The sequence below is a fragment of the Puma concolor genome, chromosome A1 (genome assembly GCF_028749965.1).
Source record: "Puma concolor isolate L17-30 chromosome A1, mPumCon1.1.hap2, whole genome shotgun sequence".
NCBI lineage: Eukaryota > Metazoa > Chordata > Mammalia > Carnivora > Felidae > Puma > Puma concolor.
Window position 1 is genome coordinate 30,454,767 of NC_141667.1, and position 15,144 is coordinate 30,469,910.

Here is a 15,144-nt window from a genome sequence, read left to right on the forward strand (position 1 = left end):
TACATTTGAGGTAGGAGGTTTACTGTATTCGAAACACAAATAAAGACCATTCCAAGAATAACTTCCAGGAAGGAGTTTACATATGATTTGACTTTGGTGGCAGTCCCACTGGGTCATACAGATGAGGTAAATTGACTCATAACCACTAATCACTCACAATCACTATAATGAATAATGTCCAAAAGCCATAAGCTCTTTCAGGTAAGTTACCTCCCAAGAAGAGGAGATTGAAACTAGACAACTATGTGAATCTTTCAATACATGAGAAATGCTTCCCTGAACTCAAAAAATAACTAAACCTTGTCAATTTGTAGACAAAAACCTGCAAATGCTAAAAATCACTGAAGAATTCCTATGTTTTATTCCAACAATCATAAAATTGAAACATGTATTCATACTCTTCTTGCTTACACAGAATTCACCAATAAAGCAAACTCGTGCCAAAAAGCCTGACTTAGAAAACAATGACTTTAGGGGCGCCTGGGTGGCTCAGTCGGTTAAGTGTCCGACTTCGGCTCAGGTCATGATCTCTCGGTCCGTGAGTTCGAGCCCCGCGTCGGGCTCTGTGCTGACAGCTCAGAGCCCGGAGACTGTTTCAGATTCTGTGTCTCACTCTCTCTGACCCTCCCCTGTTCATGCTCTGTCTCTCCCTGCCTCAAAAATAAATGAAACATTAAAAAAATAAAAATAAAAAAAGAAAACAATGACTTTAACTTCAAAAATATTTTATTATTTATTTATTTATTTATTTATTTAGAGAGAGAGAGAGAGAGAGAGAAAGCATGTGTGCATGTGGGGAAGGGGGAGAGAGAGAGGGAGAGAATCCCAAGCAGGCTATGCACTGACAGCACAGAGCCTGACGAGGGGTTCAATCCCACAAACTGTGACATCATGACCTAAGCTGAAATCAAGAGTTGGACACTTAACCAACTGAGTCACCCAGATGCCCCAAGAATAGTATTTTCTTGCAAAAGGCAAAGTAATATATGGACTTCGTCAGCTTTAACATTACATTCAAGAGTCAAAATTTTCAGTACTTACTGATAGAAAAGCCAGAATTGTTTCATTATCAAAGATAACACCTTTGTTGCCATATCAAAGACTATGGATAATTTTAATTTTGCACTGAAGTTTACGTTTGAGTAGTACAAAATTTTAGTATTTACCTTAGATGGACAATTTATGTTTATTACAACAGAGGGCAGGGACAGTCGTTGACTGTTATTATGAATAAACTTTTAAATGAAGAAAAGAGAGATACATACCTCAGGATTGAGAATACTTTGAGGTTCTATGTTAAGGAAATAAGTTTATAATATAATCACATAAACTGTTTAAGACTACATGTCTGTACCATGTGAATTATAACTTCAAAACAGTTGTGACCTCAAAATTTTATTCAGGCATTACAAACAATTTTGTCTACTATTTCCCATTGTAGTAAGATTTCTCATATATCAAAAAAAAATCTATATTAAATTTAAATCAATCCATTATTTTGTCATTAGCTCTGATAAAAAATCTGTATAATGAAGTTGAAACTGTTAAATTAAACACTTCTCACTTCTTTAAGATTTATTCTGAATTCTCTTTTCATTTCCATTGGACATCAAGACTAAAAAAAAAAAAGATGCAGAGATGGGGCGCCTGCATGGCTCAGTCAGTTAAATGTTCAACTCTTGATTTCAGCTCAGGTCATGATCTCATGGTGGTGAGATCAAGCCCCTTGTGGGGCTCTGTGCTGGGTGCAGAGCCTGCTAAGAGTCTCTCTCTCCCTCTCCTTCTGCCCCTCCTCTGAGTGTGCTCTGGCAATCAGTCTCTCTCTCACTCTCAAGAAGGAAAAAAGACCCACAAAAAGAAAAGAAACCAAAAACGCAGAGACAAAAATGGTTTTTAACATTAAATTTACTAACTGATGAAAAATGTATAATGCAAAAAACTTTAGGTAAATCATCAAAGAGTAACAAAAAATAAGCAAGATAAAATGCAGAAATTATAGTTTAACAATTTTATTAAAAAATTTTTTCTTTTAATTTTTTTTTAATGTTTACTTATTGTTGAAAGAGAGAGAGAGACAGACAGAGTGTGAGCCAGGAGAGGGCAGAGAGAAGAGACACAGAATCCAACGCAGGCTCCAGGCTCTGAGCTGTTAGCACAGAGCCAGACGCGGGGCTCAAACCCACAAACCACGAGATCATGATCTGAGCTAAAGTCGGACACTTAACCAACGGAGCTACCCAGGCGTCCCTAAAAAATTTTTTTTAAGTTTATTTAGTTATTTTGAGAGAGAGACAGACAGACAGACAGCAGGGGTGGGGCAGAGAGAGAGGGAGGGAAAATCTCAAGCAGACTCTGCATTACCAGCACGGAGCCAGATGCAGGGCTTAAACTCATGAACCATGAGATCATGACCTGAGCCAAAGTCAAGAGTTGCATGCTCTACCAACTGAGCCACACAGGTTACCTCCCCTGTCCCCACAAAATTTTTTAAGTAAGCTCTACACCCAGGATGGGGCTTGAACTCATGACCCTGAGATCAAGAGTCACATGCTCTACCAACTGAGCCAGTCAGGTGCCCCAATTTAATAATTTTAAAGACAGACTCATTTCTACCATAAAGTGAGTAAACTATTAAATATTCCTAATCACTTTCTATGTTTCTACTTAGAATTCAGAACAAATATTTGATAAAAATTTCAGTTACTTAAAATGTGTTGTTACTCAGTTCTAAACCATTATATACAAACATCATCATTACATTTTTATTTCTTACCAGCTTTTGGTTTCACAAGCCCCACAGCAAGAATAGTCTCACTAAGTCCATCAAAATAGGCAAGGTCTCCTCTGTCAAACGGTAAAGAAAAACATGTTATACATACACAGAAAACAAAGTTTTATCCTAAAATATTCTTTAAGACTACAGGATGTAGTGAAAAATAAGCCAGCAAACAAAACTGTTTCAGTTCCAAGATTCAGGCACACAGGCCTGTCTAAAGCTGAGCATAAACCAGGCAAACAGAGACAGCTGCTCCCCATTCCAAACTTCTCCTCAGCCAGGTTGCAAATCTCAAGTAATAGCAGTTTTGTTGGGTTAAGACCCTCTCAGAAGAACAGACTCACAGGGAAAGCCTATGGCTGAGGGTGGACAGAAACACTGAGAAAAAGTCTCTAGGAACCCAACCTACATTCTAAGTGCAAAGTAATTCTAAGGAATTTGAAACCTGTGGTCCACTGAGGGTAACCAGAGCAATAACAAAACCAAACTCAACTCAACTCTTGACTTGGAAAAAGTTAACTTTCCCTGAAATAAAGACCTACTTGATAGGCCCTAGCAAAAAAAGAGACATACCCATATCTTAGGATGGATAAACACTACTTACTGCAGTGTCCACTGTCCTACACATGGCATCTGGCTTAAAAATCAACACGAAACACAAAAAAGCACAGGAAAAAAAAGCCTGTCAAGAAACAAAGAAATCAACAGAAATGGACTCAGCTAGGAGACAGATGTCTGAACTATAAGACAGGAAATTTAAAATAAATGATTATCATATAGGTATTAATGAAAAAAGGGGACAATATAAATAAGCAAATAAGGAATTTCAGCAGAGAGATGAAAATTACAAGAAATAAGTGAAAATGTTAGAAATAAAAAGCACAGCACAGAGAAAGAACATCTTGTAAGAACTTTTTAAGTAGACTTGACATACTTGACATACTTAACAAAAGAATCCATGAACCTGAATTTGGGTCAACAGAAATTGTCCAAATTGAAACAAACAAAAAGAATGGAGAAACAAAAACAGGACAAAGTATCCAAAATCTGTTTTGAATAACATCAAACACTCTAACGGAAGTGTAAAAATCTCAGAAGGGAGAGGAAGAGAATGGGGCAGAACAAATATTTGAAGATAATCACTGAAAAATTTCCAAAAATGAAAGACATCAAACCAAAGATCCAAGAAACTCAGAGAACACCAAGTAGGATAAATATGCCCAGGGGGGTGGGGGGTGGGGGAGGGATATTCATATATATACGTATACATATATATACACACACACACACATATACACACATGATCCAGACCTTGAAGAAAATTTCTGGTTGTCCTGAAAAGAGCCAAGCAAACAGAAAGAAAACTCCTAAATGGCCACATATGTGGACCAGGTTTTCCCATTTCCCCATGCTGTGAAAACTGGCACAACCTCCAGAAACTAAGACCAATACTGGGGATGTTAGGTGTTTCAGAACAATGAATTGAACAAGATTACGTTCCTATTATCCATGTGGTATTAGGATTTATAATAAAAAGCTAATGGAATAATTGAAATGAAACCTAACATTTTTGCAGAATTGAATTTGTGAACTAAAGATTTATATACCGAGGATTTGTGCCTTGATTTTTTTCAGTAAGCACACTGTTCAAATAATTTTTCTTTAAATAAGTTCTAGTTTGAACACGGTAAGGTTGGAGTATATATTCCATGAGGACAGGAGCTACACTTACCACATTCAATATTGTTCCTAGCACAAAAGAGTGTCTGATACATAATAAACTCAACATTTTATTACATGGATACATTACATGTTGATGGAAATACAGAAATTTTCATTAAAGAGAAACCCTTTTTAAGGAAATCATCCTTACATTTGTCTATAACATAATTTTTTTTGTGTTTGTTTTTCTAAATAGATCCACACCTAAATGAAGTTGTTTTATTCCTTACTATCAAAACAACTATGTTACAATAATAAAAGCAACTGAAGTTCAGGGTATATGAAGAAAAATCACAACCATACATCACTGCTATTAGAACTATATAACAGTTCAACCATAAAAAATAGCTATGAAAAGTTCTAAATGAAAAAAAATCAGAGAACAAAAATATTTTTATTTAAGCTACAAGTTCTCATTTAGTATCACTTTAATTCAGTGATTGTGTGTGCGCGCGCGCGTGCGCGCGCATTCCTAACAGGTGCTTTAACTACAAGGGCAAGAGAAACAACTACAAGGGCCTTCCTCTGGTTATCCCACTAATCCCCTAAAGACATTATGAGAGAGAAATGGTAGTAAGCCAAAATTTATCTTCAAAAAGCCAGAGTGAGATTACCAGATCAATATTTTTTTTTTAATTTTTTTTTTCAACGTTTATTTATTTTTGGGACAGAGAGAGACAGAGCATGAACGGGGGAGGGGCAGAGAGAGAGGGAGACACAGAATCGGAAACAGGCTCTAGGCTCTGAGCCATCAGCCCAGAGCCCGACGCGGGGCTCGAACTCACGGACCGCGAGATTGTGACCTGGCTGAAGTCGGACGCTTAACCGACTGCGCCACCCAGGCGCCCCTCAATAAACTATTTTAGCAAGAATGTCTTGAGCCATCACTCAGATTACTATATACACTCAAATTACACATGGCCAACCTCATGGAATAAAACTGTTTAGTCACTTCAATGAATTAAGAGCCTCCCAATTCATAAAAATGCATCAAAAATACAGGTCTTTAAAGATGTCAAACCATCTCTCAAAAAACTACTAACAGATTATCTTATTGGAAGATAAGAGCTTGGAAACTAGACCCCTGCTACTCAGAGTGGTACTTAGACTGGCAGCATCACTGGGAGGTTGTTACAAATGCAGACTCTCGAGGCTCACTCAGAAGTACTATAACAGTATCCCCACTTTTAACCTCATTCTCAGGTGATCAGTATGCATACTGAGAAGCACTGACCCAGATGTTAGCTGAACGAAAAATAAACCAGGCAGCTTCTGATGAGTAGAATACTAGCTGCCATTAAGATAATCTAACTTCTAATCATGCTAAAGCAAACCAGAATTAAATACATACCCATCTTCATAGTTCCACATGAATATGTCACTGTCAATTGTGAGCCAAGCTCTGCTGATAGGAGGGAACACACCCATCATGCAGTTACACTGCATATCTGAAGTAGTGTGGATGTAAGGCAAAAAGATTTCAATCTTCTCTTTCTTAAGCTTGTTTTGAAAGATTTTGATTTAAAATTTATGATTAAAAAATCATGATCTGTCCACTTTTTAATAGAAAAAGCAATAAAGGGTGCCTCGGTAGCTCAGTCCATTAAGTGTCTGACTTCAGCTCAGGTCATGATCTCAGGGTTCATGAATTCGAGCCCCACATCAGGCTCTGTGCTGACAGCTCAGAGCCTGGAGCCTGCTTTGGATTCTGTGTCTCCTTCTCTCTCTGCCCCTCCCCCACTCATGCTCTGTCTCTCAAAAATGAATAAACATTAAAAAAAATTTTTAAAAAGAAGAAAAAGCAAATAAAATATCTTGATTTCTAATGAGTTTAAAGACATAGTGTATGACAGAAATAAACCTGCAATTTACAATTCCTAAATAATGCCATTTGACCACTTAAAATGTATTTTAAAGGACAAATATAATGTTTTTACCATTATTAAAGACGAATATTGATCATGAATAACACCATTAAATTTTGACATGAAAAAACTGTTCTACTGGACCACTTTCTCCCAACTGCATAAGAGCAAGAGTGACAAAAAAAAAAAAAAAAACCTAAGGCATGCTAAAGTTAGGCCAGGTGACAATTTGCAAGCTTCTTATATATAGTGCAATTGAAAAACAGACAAAGAAGTATATTATGTAATCATAAGATGAAGAAAAAATTGTGAAATAAAATAATTTCTTAATTAAATGATAATTTTTTGCATGGTATTATCAGAAGATTAAAGAATATTAAGAAACTGGGGCGCCTGGGTGGCTTGGTCGGTTAAGCATCCGACTTCGGCTCAGGTCATGATCTCATGGTCCGTGAGTTCGAGCCCCGCGTCAGGCTCTGTGCTGACCGCTCAGAGCCTGGAGCCTGTTTCAGATTCTGTGTCTCCCTCTCTCGCTGCCTCTCCCCCGTTCATGCTCTGTCTCTGTCTCAAAAATAAATAAACGTTTAAAAAAAATTAAAAAAAAAAGAATATTAAGAAACTAAGAAAAGATAGAGTATGGGATAAGAAGTGTTGTATATTTAATAACGTTATTTTACAAAGTCTCAGAGAAATATGAAAAGTTTAGGAAAAATATTAGATTCTACTAGTTTTTCTATTTATAACTATTTTCTTAATTTTCCATTTCCTTTATTTTTCTAAAGCAGACTGTACTGAAATTTGAAACACTTTGCCTTTAAATAGTTTAATATATTTTTAAAAGTCTCAGATTAAATTTTATTTTATTAAAAAAATTTTTTTTAATGTTTTTATTTATTTTTGAGACAGAGAGAGACAGAGCATGATCGGGGGAGGGTCAGAGAGAGAGGGGGAGACACAGAATCGGAAGCAGGCTCCAGGCTCTGAGCTGTCAGCACAGAGCCTGACGCAGGGCTTGAACTCACGGACCATGAGATCATGACCTGAACTGAAGTCGGACGCTTAACCGACTGAGCCACCTAGGTGCCCCTCAGATTAAATTTTAGCATATCATCTTAATGTCTATATTATGAGAGCTATAGATTGATACGGAAGCTTCCTAACAAATAACTATAAATCTTTTTTTTAATGTTTATTTAATTTTGAGAGCGAGAGAGAAAACACAGGAGTGGGGGAGTGGCAGACAGAGAGGAAGATACAAAGCAGGCTCCAGGCTCTGAGCTGTCAGCACAGAGCCCGACGCATGGCTTGAACCCACTAACTATGAGATCATAACCTGAGCCAAAGTCGGCCCCCCAACCGACTGAGCTACCTAGGCGCCCTGCAAATAACTATAAATCTAATGCCTTTATAGGGTATGCCATACTTTAAAAGAATCAGATGAGATCTTTTTTTAGAGGGTAAGAAAACTCCTCTAGCAATTCAGTCTATGAAGATTCCATTAGTGTTTCATTCTTATTGTGATCCTTAGAAATGCAATCACTTATAATTTTAATTCTTTAAGATTTTTTTTTAAGTTTATCTTATTTATTTTGAGAGAGAAGGTGAGTGTGAGCAGGGTAGAGGCAGAGAGAGAGAAAGAGAGAGGAGAAAGAGAGAGGAGGGGGAGAGGGAAGGAGAGAGAGAGAGAGAATGAATCCCAAGCAGACTCCGTGCACTCAGCACTGCGCCTGATGCGGGGCTCCATCTCACAAACTACGAGATTATGACCTGAGCTGAAATCAAGAGTCAGACGCTTAACCAACTGAGCCACTCAGGTAGCCCTAAACCTTAATTCTAAGATACCATTAAGTGCCAAACCATACCAAAAACTTTTGGGGATGGGCAAAAAGAAGCACATGGCAGTTTTTGTTTGTTTTTAAACATTTTTAGAACAACACCCCAGTTTTAAAGTGTTAAAATATGAGAAAAAATAAAAATGAAAATCAGGAGTCTTCAAGCTAAAATGGGGTAAAAAGGCTTCCTTGGATAGCACTTAACTGGAAAGTACTACCTTGCAATAATATCATTCAAAAATGCAGAATTCCTTGTAAATGATTCACTCTCTTCAATGTCCAAGAACAATTAAGATGTGATTCAATTTTCAACACTCAATTTTATATGATATTTTCTAGGCACATGGCAAACTACTGACATACTTAAAATGTTTTTTATTAAATTTTTTTTTCAACGTTTTTTATTTATTTTTGGGACAGAGAGAGACAGAGCATGAACGGGGGAGGGGCAGAGAGAGAGGGAGACACAGAATCGGAAACAGGCTCCAGGCTCTGAGCCATCAGCCCAGAGCCTGACGCGGGGCTCGAACTCACGGACTGCGAGATCGTGACCTGGCTGAAGTCGGACGCTTAACTGACTGCGCCACCCAGGCGCCCCTTAAAATGTTTTTTAAATAAAACTCTTAAATGAACTTACATACAACACACCAATTAAACACAAAGCAAGAATTAGAATAAGAATACTAATTTTTAAAAATTTTAGGGAGTTAAAAACAAGGTAAAAGGATACGTCCAAACTGTTCAACAAGTTCAGGTGGGAGAGGAACCCTTCGGATGGAACTGATCTCTGGAAGGTTGGGTACCGACAGCAAACCAGGTCCTTGTAGAGGATAATCCATATCTGACATGCCGGAAACAGTGGGATTATCTACAAGTAATAAAACAAAGCATTTATTAAAATAACATACTGAAAATCAACTGGGCATATTGAAGCACTGCAAGCTACAAAAAAAATTGTGTATCTGATAGTTATAAAGGTATAGAGAAGGGGCACCCGGGTGGCTCAGTCAGTTGAGCGTTTGACTTTGGTTCAGATCGTGATCTCATGGTTCAAGGGTTCGAGCCCCGCATCGGGCTCTGTGCTGACAGCTCAGAGCCTGGAGCCTGCATCAGATTCTGTGTCTCCCTCTCTCTCTCTGCCTCTCCCCCACTCACACTCTCTCTCAAAAATAAATAAAGGTTAAAAAAATAGAAATAAAGTAATTCTGACCCAATACAAAAGAGGCCTGAGAAAATCCAGTGTTAAAAGAGGGCTAATTACTGGTTTCAGCACTAACCAGACAGTTATCCTTCACAAAGACTTACTCTGTAAGTAAGGATATATTTAGTTCAATAATTTAGTTTCTTTCTATTATTTTACTAATCTGAAATGGGAAAATATTTATAAAACTACTTTGTGACTGTCAAATGAAACAACCATGAACAAAAAAAAAATATTGATGGGGGAAATAGCTATTTCCTTTCCCACTTCAATATTAATAGATTAAAACAATCCTTGTGTTTTTATTTTTGTTAGACCACCCCTCCCACACCAATAAGATAAATACATATGATGCCACATAAGCAGTATTTTATTGGGGGAAACCACAGACTGCTCTATAAAGTGTTCTCACTTGGCAACCTTTCTCTTGCTTTAAGACACAGACAACTAAGGGCAGGAGTGGGCTGATCTATTTCCTATGTCTTGAACAGGGAGGTATTCTTTAGATCTCATGACCTTTTTATCCAGGCACCTTTCCAGGCTCTAAGTACAAAGATGTTGGGGAAAACTGACATATAAAAGAAATTCTAGGGGTACCTGGGTGGCTCAGTAGGTTAAGCATCTAGCTCTTGATTTTGGCACAGGTCATCTCACGATTGGTGAGCCTGACTTTAGGCTCCAAGGTGTCACCATGGATCCTGCTTGGGATTTTCTCTCTGTCCCTCCCCAGCCCACGCTCTCTCTTTCTCTCAAAATAAATAAATAAATAAACAACAAAAAAAGAAGTTCTAAATGTATTATGGAAATTTAAAATATATGAGAGAGAAAAATGCAATCAATTCCTATGTACCGATTGATTACCCAGCTTCAATATTACTAATAACATGTCCAATCAGGTTTCATTTATATCCCTAGCTACTCCTTTTCTAATGGATTTCTTTAATGCTTATTTTTGAAAGAAACTGAGAGACAGCACAAGCAAGGGAATGGCAGAGAGAGACAGAGACACAGAATCCGAAGCAGGGTCCAGGCTCTCAGCTGTCAGCACAAAGCCCAACGGCGGGGAGCTCACAAACATGATTTGAAGTCGGACGCTTAACCAACTGAGCCACCCAGGTGCCCCTCTAATGAATTTTTTTGAAGGAAATCCCAGACATCCCATTTAATCTTAAAACATACTAATTTTAACAGGATATTGCTAAGTGGAAATGTTAAATATTAACAGGACATGATAAATGGCAGTGGGAACACAAAGGATGGAATTAATAATTCAAGTGAGGATGTGAATGGTTAAGAAACCCCTCACAAAGGAAGTGATACTTAACGAACTTTGGAGGAATGTCAAGCAAAGAAGAAAATTCCAGATGCGAAGTAAATGATGACATAAAAGCATCCTGAAGAAAGGGCTTCTTATGAAAAACATGTTAAATTCTGTGTGACTGGAACAAAGCTGAGAAGATTAGGTTGAAGAGGTATGTGTAAAGGTGGATAGAATCGATTGGGGTCAGATAAGAGTACTCGAATGTATCCACTGTTTTTACATCTTGGTTTTCAAACCTGAGGAGGTCAAAGAGAGTAATGCTCTTCAAGATGAGTGTTGCTAATAGGCCACTCGCTTCTTAGAAGACAAGCTCACCAGTAAGTAGCAGTCAGGAACAGTACTAAATTTGTTCTGTTTCTATCTTTTCTCTGACTACAAGCCTACTCAACGATTTTTATAAATTGTCAGAAGTGTCGTTTAGGTTTCCATTGCACTGATTGTCCTTGTTATTTTACCTTGGTTATTGCTTACCCCAAATCTTGTCTCTATCTTACTTACACTTCTCTGCTTTTCTCCCATATCCGTCTCAAAAAGGGGTCACTTTTTTTTTAGCAACTTATGTAATTCTATATGCCTTGAGGAGCCTAGTCATAATTTAAAATCATTAAAATGTTTTCCAGTCACCTCTCTTTTGTTGACACATACACTGCCTTACCCTCCCTGTCCATCATCACTGCTAATATCCCCATTCTCTTCCTTTATTCCAGCGGTAGTTCTTTTTAACAACCTTCATATTAAGACTTTATATTACACTAACTCTACACGTAATAAAGAATATCTTTGAGAAAGATGGTAAATTTTCAAATTAATTTCATTTGCTCGTCTGATTTACTCTAATGTTAATAGGAGGAATTAACAAGAATGAGACTTAGATCAGGTGATCCTACTCATCTGGCCTCTGTGATGAACACTTGGAGGCAGTGAGCAGCTCATTAAGGTTGGGGTCTTTCCCTCTGCTTCAAATGGCAGAGTGCTCGTCACTCCTACCCTCTCAAATATCGGCAGTGAAGTGAGGAAGAAAATAAACTGAAAACAGGCTCTTTTTGCTCTTCAAAATGTAGCGAACAGGGCCCCAAATCTCAAAACGTCTTCGCCGAGTCCACCCTGGGGATAAGGACCTACTTAGGAATTCAGGCGAGAGTCCTTTCGGCTGAGAAAGCAGTTACCACCAAATGGGCACTGATCACTCACTTGGGGCAGACACCATGAGAAGCTCGGAAAGGTCCGGGTACATGCGGTCTTCTTGCAACTGACGGTCGATGAGCCGCCCTGCATTTTCCAGAGCTTCCTGCAGGGCTGAGGCCGACGTGGAGGCCGGCATCGCCGAGCCTAGTAAAGAAGACGGCATGTCGAAGTTCGGAGACACCAGCGTCCGGAAATAGTCAAGAACCAAGGAGAAAGGAGAGAAAACCCAAGACCCTAACTCAGATCCGCTGCTTAGGGCGCGCGCGCCAAACGAGCGCCGCGGCGCCTCTGCATGACGCACTTCCGGTTCGTCGGGAGGGGAATTTGAAGGCCGAGTTTTGCAGACTCGGAGAGGAAGAAGTTGAAAGGGCTGGACGTTAGAGGCGGAGCGAGTGGGGGGTGGGGTGGAGCGGGCACTTCCCTGGGCGTCGCTGGAGGTTTGGCAGGTTGGGGAGTAGGAAGTTCGTCTAGGTTGTATGGGGAAGGAAGGAAAGGAGGGGAAAGGGAAAGGGCTGGGAAAGGACAGGGCTAGGAGGGGCGGGGAGGGGGAAGGGAGCGGATATCGGGTAAGTGGGAGCTGGGTAGTGCGTGGCAGCACAGACTGCTTCGGCTCGGGTGGGTATCGCGAGCCGTCGATCTTTATGTCTCGAGGTTCCCGGGTTGGAATCCTTCAACTGCAACTGCTTATGAGTTTGCACGTCAATTTCTTTGGTACTCCAAATAACTTCTGTTGTGAGAGTGGATAGGAGTTGGTAGGAGTTCACATGGGAACCAAAATTCCGCTATATATCTTACAGGCTTCAGTGTAAATTCTTTTCTGGTCGGCTCAGTCATCAATCAGAGCTTGCAACTCTTGATGTCTGGATCCTGAGTTCAAGCCCCACTTTGTGCCTGGAACCTACTTAAAAAAAATTCATCAGGCTTTTCTATTTGTGTATGGTTACCATTACTATAAAGAATTGTAGGGCCTCCTGGGTGGCTCAGTCATTAAGCATCTGACTCTTGATTTTCCCTCAGGTCATGATCTCACACTTTGTGAGTTGGAGCCCTGCTTCCAGCTCTGCTTGGGATTGTTCACCTCTCTCTTTGTCCCTCCCCGACTTGTGTCTCCCCACCGCCCCCACGGTCAACAACAACAAAACTTTAAGAATTGTCTGTTTACTGTTCCATGCAGGGGGTGGCTGCCTTCCTTTATTTCTCATTACAGAGATGAAGAAGAGTGTTCTCATTCATCGTTTGATCCCCCAGCACAAATTAGAGGGACTGGTATAAAGTAAGCCACCTAATAGATCTCCAAGTACTATAAAAATTGAATTTATAATTTGTGTCACCCACTGTGCCTGGTGCTGGGAATATCACACTGACACATTCCTGTCCTTGAGGTGCATGATTCATGCAGGGACACACAAAGTAAAGCAGTAAAGTGTATCACTCTAATTTTGTATGAGGTGTGTATTAACTGCAGAAGAATAAGAAATGAGCAAGGAGAGATAGACTTCATTTCATACAGAAGGCAACTCGAGTGGTCAAATCAAAGTACTCATTCAAAAAGCAATCCTTATTTGGAAACAGTAGCTGTCCTCATTTAGTCCTTATTTAGAACCACACTTAAGTCAGCTTCATCCAGTTATATTCTTCATAGTCTAGCTAGTCAGTGAATGCATTACTCCTTATTGACTAGCTAAACTGAAAGAGGACTTCAGCTACCTTCATTTTGATCTCAAACTTTCTAATTGATTAAGTTCATCTTTCCAGCGTATCTCTTAAGTCAGGCAAAAGATCCTGCTGGCAAACCATCCTGTGATGGGAACTGAAACTACCCCCTCAAACAATAAGGACTGTCCTGAGCCAGCAAGACCCCATCTGTATTTGACCCCCGAGATAATGGTTGACCTGACCTTTGCTACCCACTTGCACATACTTACTGACCTTTGTCTCACATTTTACTTACATGAACCCAAGAAGTAATTTTCAGCACTTTGGGGATAGTCTTTGAGATGCTAGTCTGCTGTCTTCCGGGTGTTGGCCTTACTGACATACATTCCTTTCTTGTTTTACCATTGCTGGTCTCTCTGCCCTTGGATTTTGTCAGTGGCAAGTGGCCGAACCTCCTGTGTTTGGGATCCCTTGAGCCAGATGCTCTTGTGCCTGTGTGTCCAGGATACGAAACTATGGCCTTTGCTAAACTATAATCTTTTGCTACTTGAATTATTTTTTATTCCCTCAAATAAGGGGTTGACTACATTTCTGAATGTTAAAATCTCTATAACATTACAGACCTATAGTATAATCTTATACCTCATAGTAAATATACCAGGAAAAAATAGGTTTGTATTGTTCGTGGATAAACAGGCAGATGGGTCTCCAGCTATCGATTTTCTTATTTGGTAGACCATATATTGAAAACTGATGGTCTGGTACAGTGTTTGTTTGTTTTTAATTTGAGATAAAATACACAATTGAGAGTTTCCAATTCCACAAATTGCATGATCTGGCAATATTAGGCTAATATTCCTGCACTGCAAGGCTCCCGGGTGTCTCACTTGGTTGAGCGTCCAACTCTTGATTTCAGCTTAAGTCATGACCCTAGGGTTGTGGAATCAAGACTATTGAGAATCTTAATAATTATTAAGGATTATGAAGAGTTTTTGTTCGTGTGGGTTATATTTGGTAATAGTTGCTACATGTCTCCTAAAAATTAGAAATTTAAAAAGTCATTTAAAAGAATGAGCCTAAAAAAATAAAGTATAAGCCTAATCCATTTTAATATAAATGATACATATTTCATGAAAAATCACCATATTTCTAAAACTAAAATATTAGGGGCACCTGGGTGGCTCAGTCAGTTCAGCGTCAAACTTCTGCTCAGGTCATGATCTCACAGTTTGTGAGTTCGAGCCCCACTCGGGCTCTGTGCTGACAGCTCGGAACCTGGAGCCTGTTTCGGATTCTGTGTCTCCCTCTCTCTCTGCTCCTCCCCTGCTTGTGCTCTCTCTCTCTCTCTCTCAAAAATAAACACTAAAAAATAAAAAAAAAAATAAAACTATTAGAAGAATGGCATTATTTTACATTTTTGCAAATCTCTTAAATGTCTGGCTTAAGAAGATAAGTTAACTAGATTTTCATATCTGCATCTGCCATCAATATGTTGTGATATGTTGTTTACTTGAAGTATATGAAGAAAAGCAGGCCTCACACAGTTATGTAGTGGGAAAATAAGAGGTCTTTTAATAACTTCTTAG

At 39.1% G+C, this 15,144-nt stretch overlaps 1 protein-coding gene across 1 annotated transcript in view; it reads right to left on the reverse strand.

The window, feature by feature from the left end:
• NUP155 (nucleoporin 155) overlaps positions 1-12,214 on the reverse strand; it is a 74,262-nt gene extending 62,048 nt beyond the window's left edge. The window contains exons 1-4 of the mRNA XM_025924210.2: positions 11,909-12,214; positions 8,926-9,063; positions 5,850-5,946; positions 2,774-2,844 (exon numbers count right to left, since the gene is read on the reverse strand). Coding sequence (XP_025779995.1) covers positions 2,774-2,844; positions 5,850-5,946; positions 8,926-9,063; positions 11,909-12,065 — 463 coding nt within the window. The 5' untranslated portion in view covers positions 12,066-12,214. The remainder of the gene's footprint in view (positions 1-2,773; positions 2,845-5,849; positions 5,947-8,925; positions 9,064-11,908) is intronic.
• Between the last annotated feature and the right edge of the window lie 2,930 nt (positions 12,215-15,144).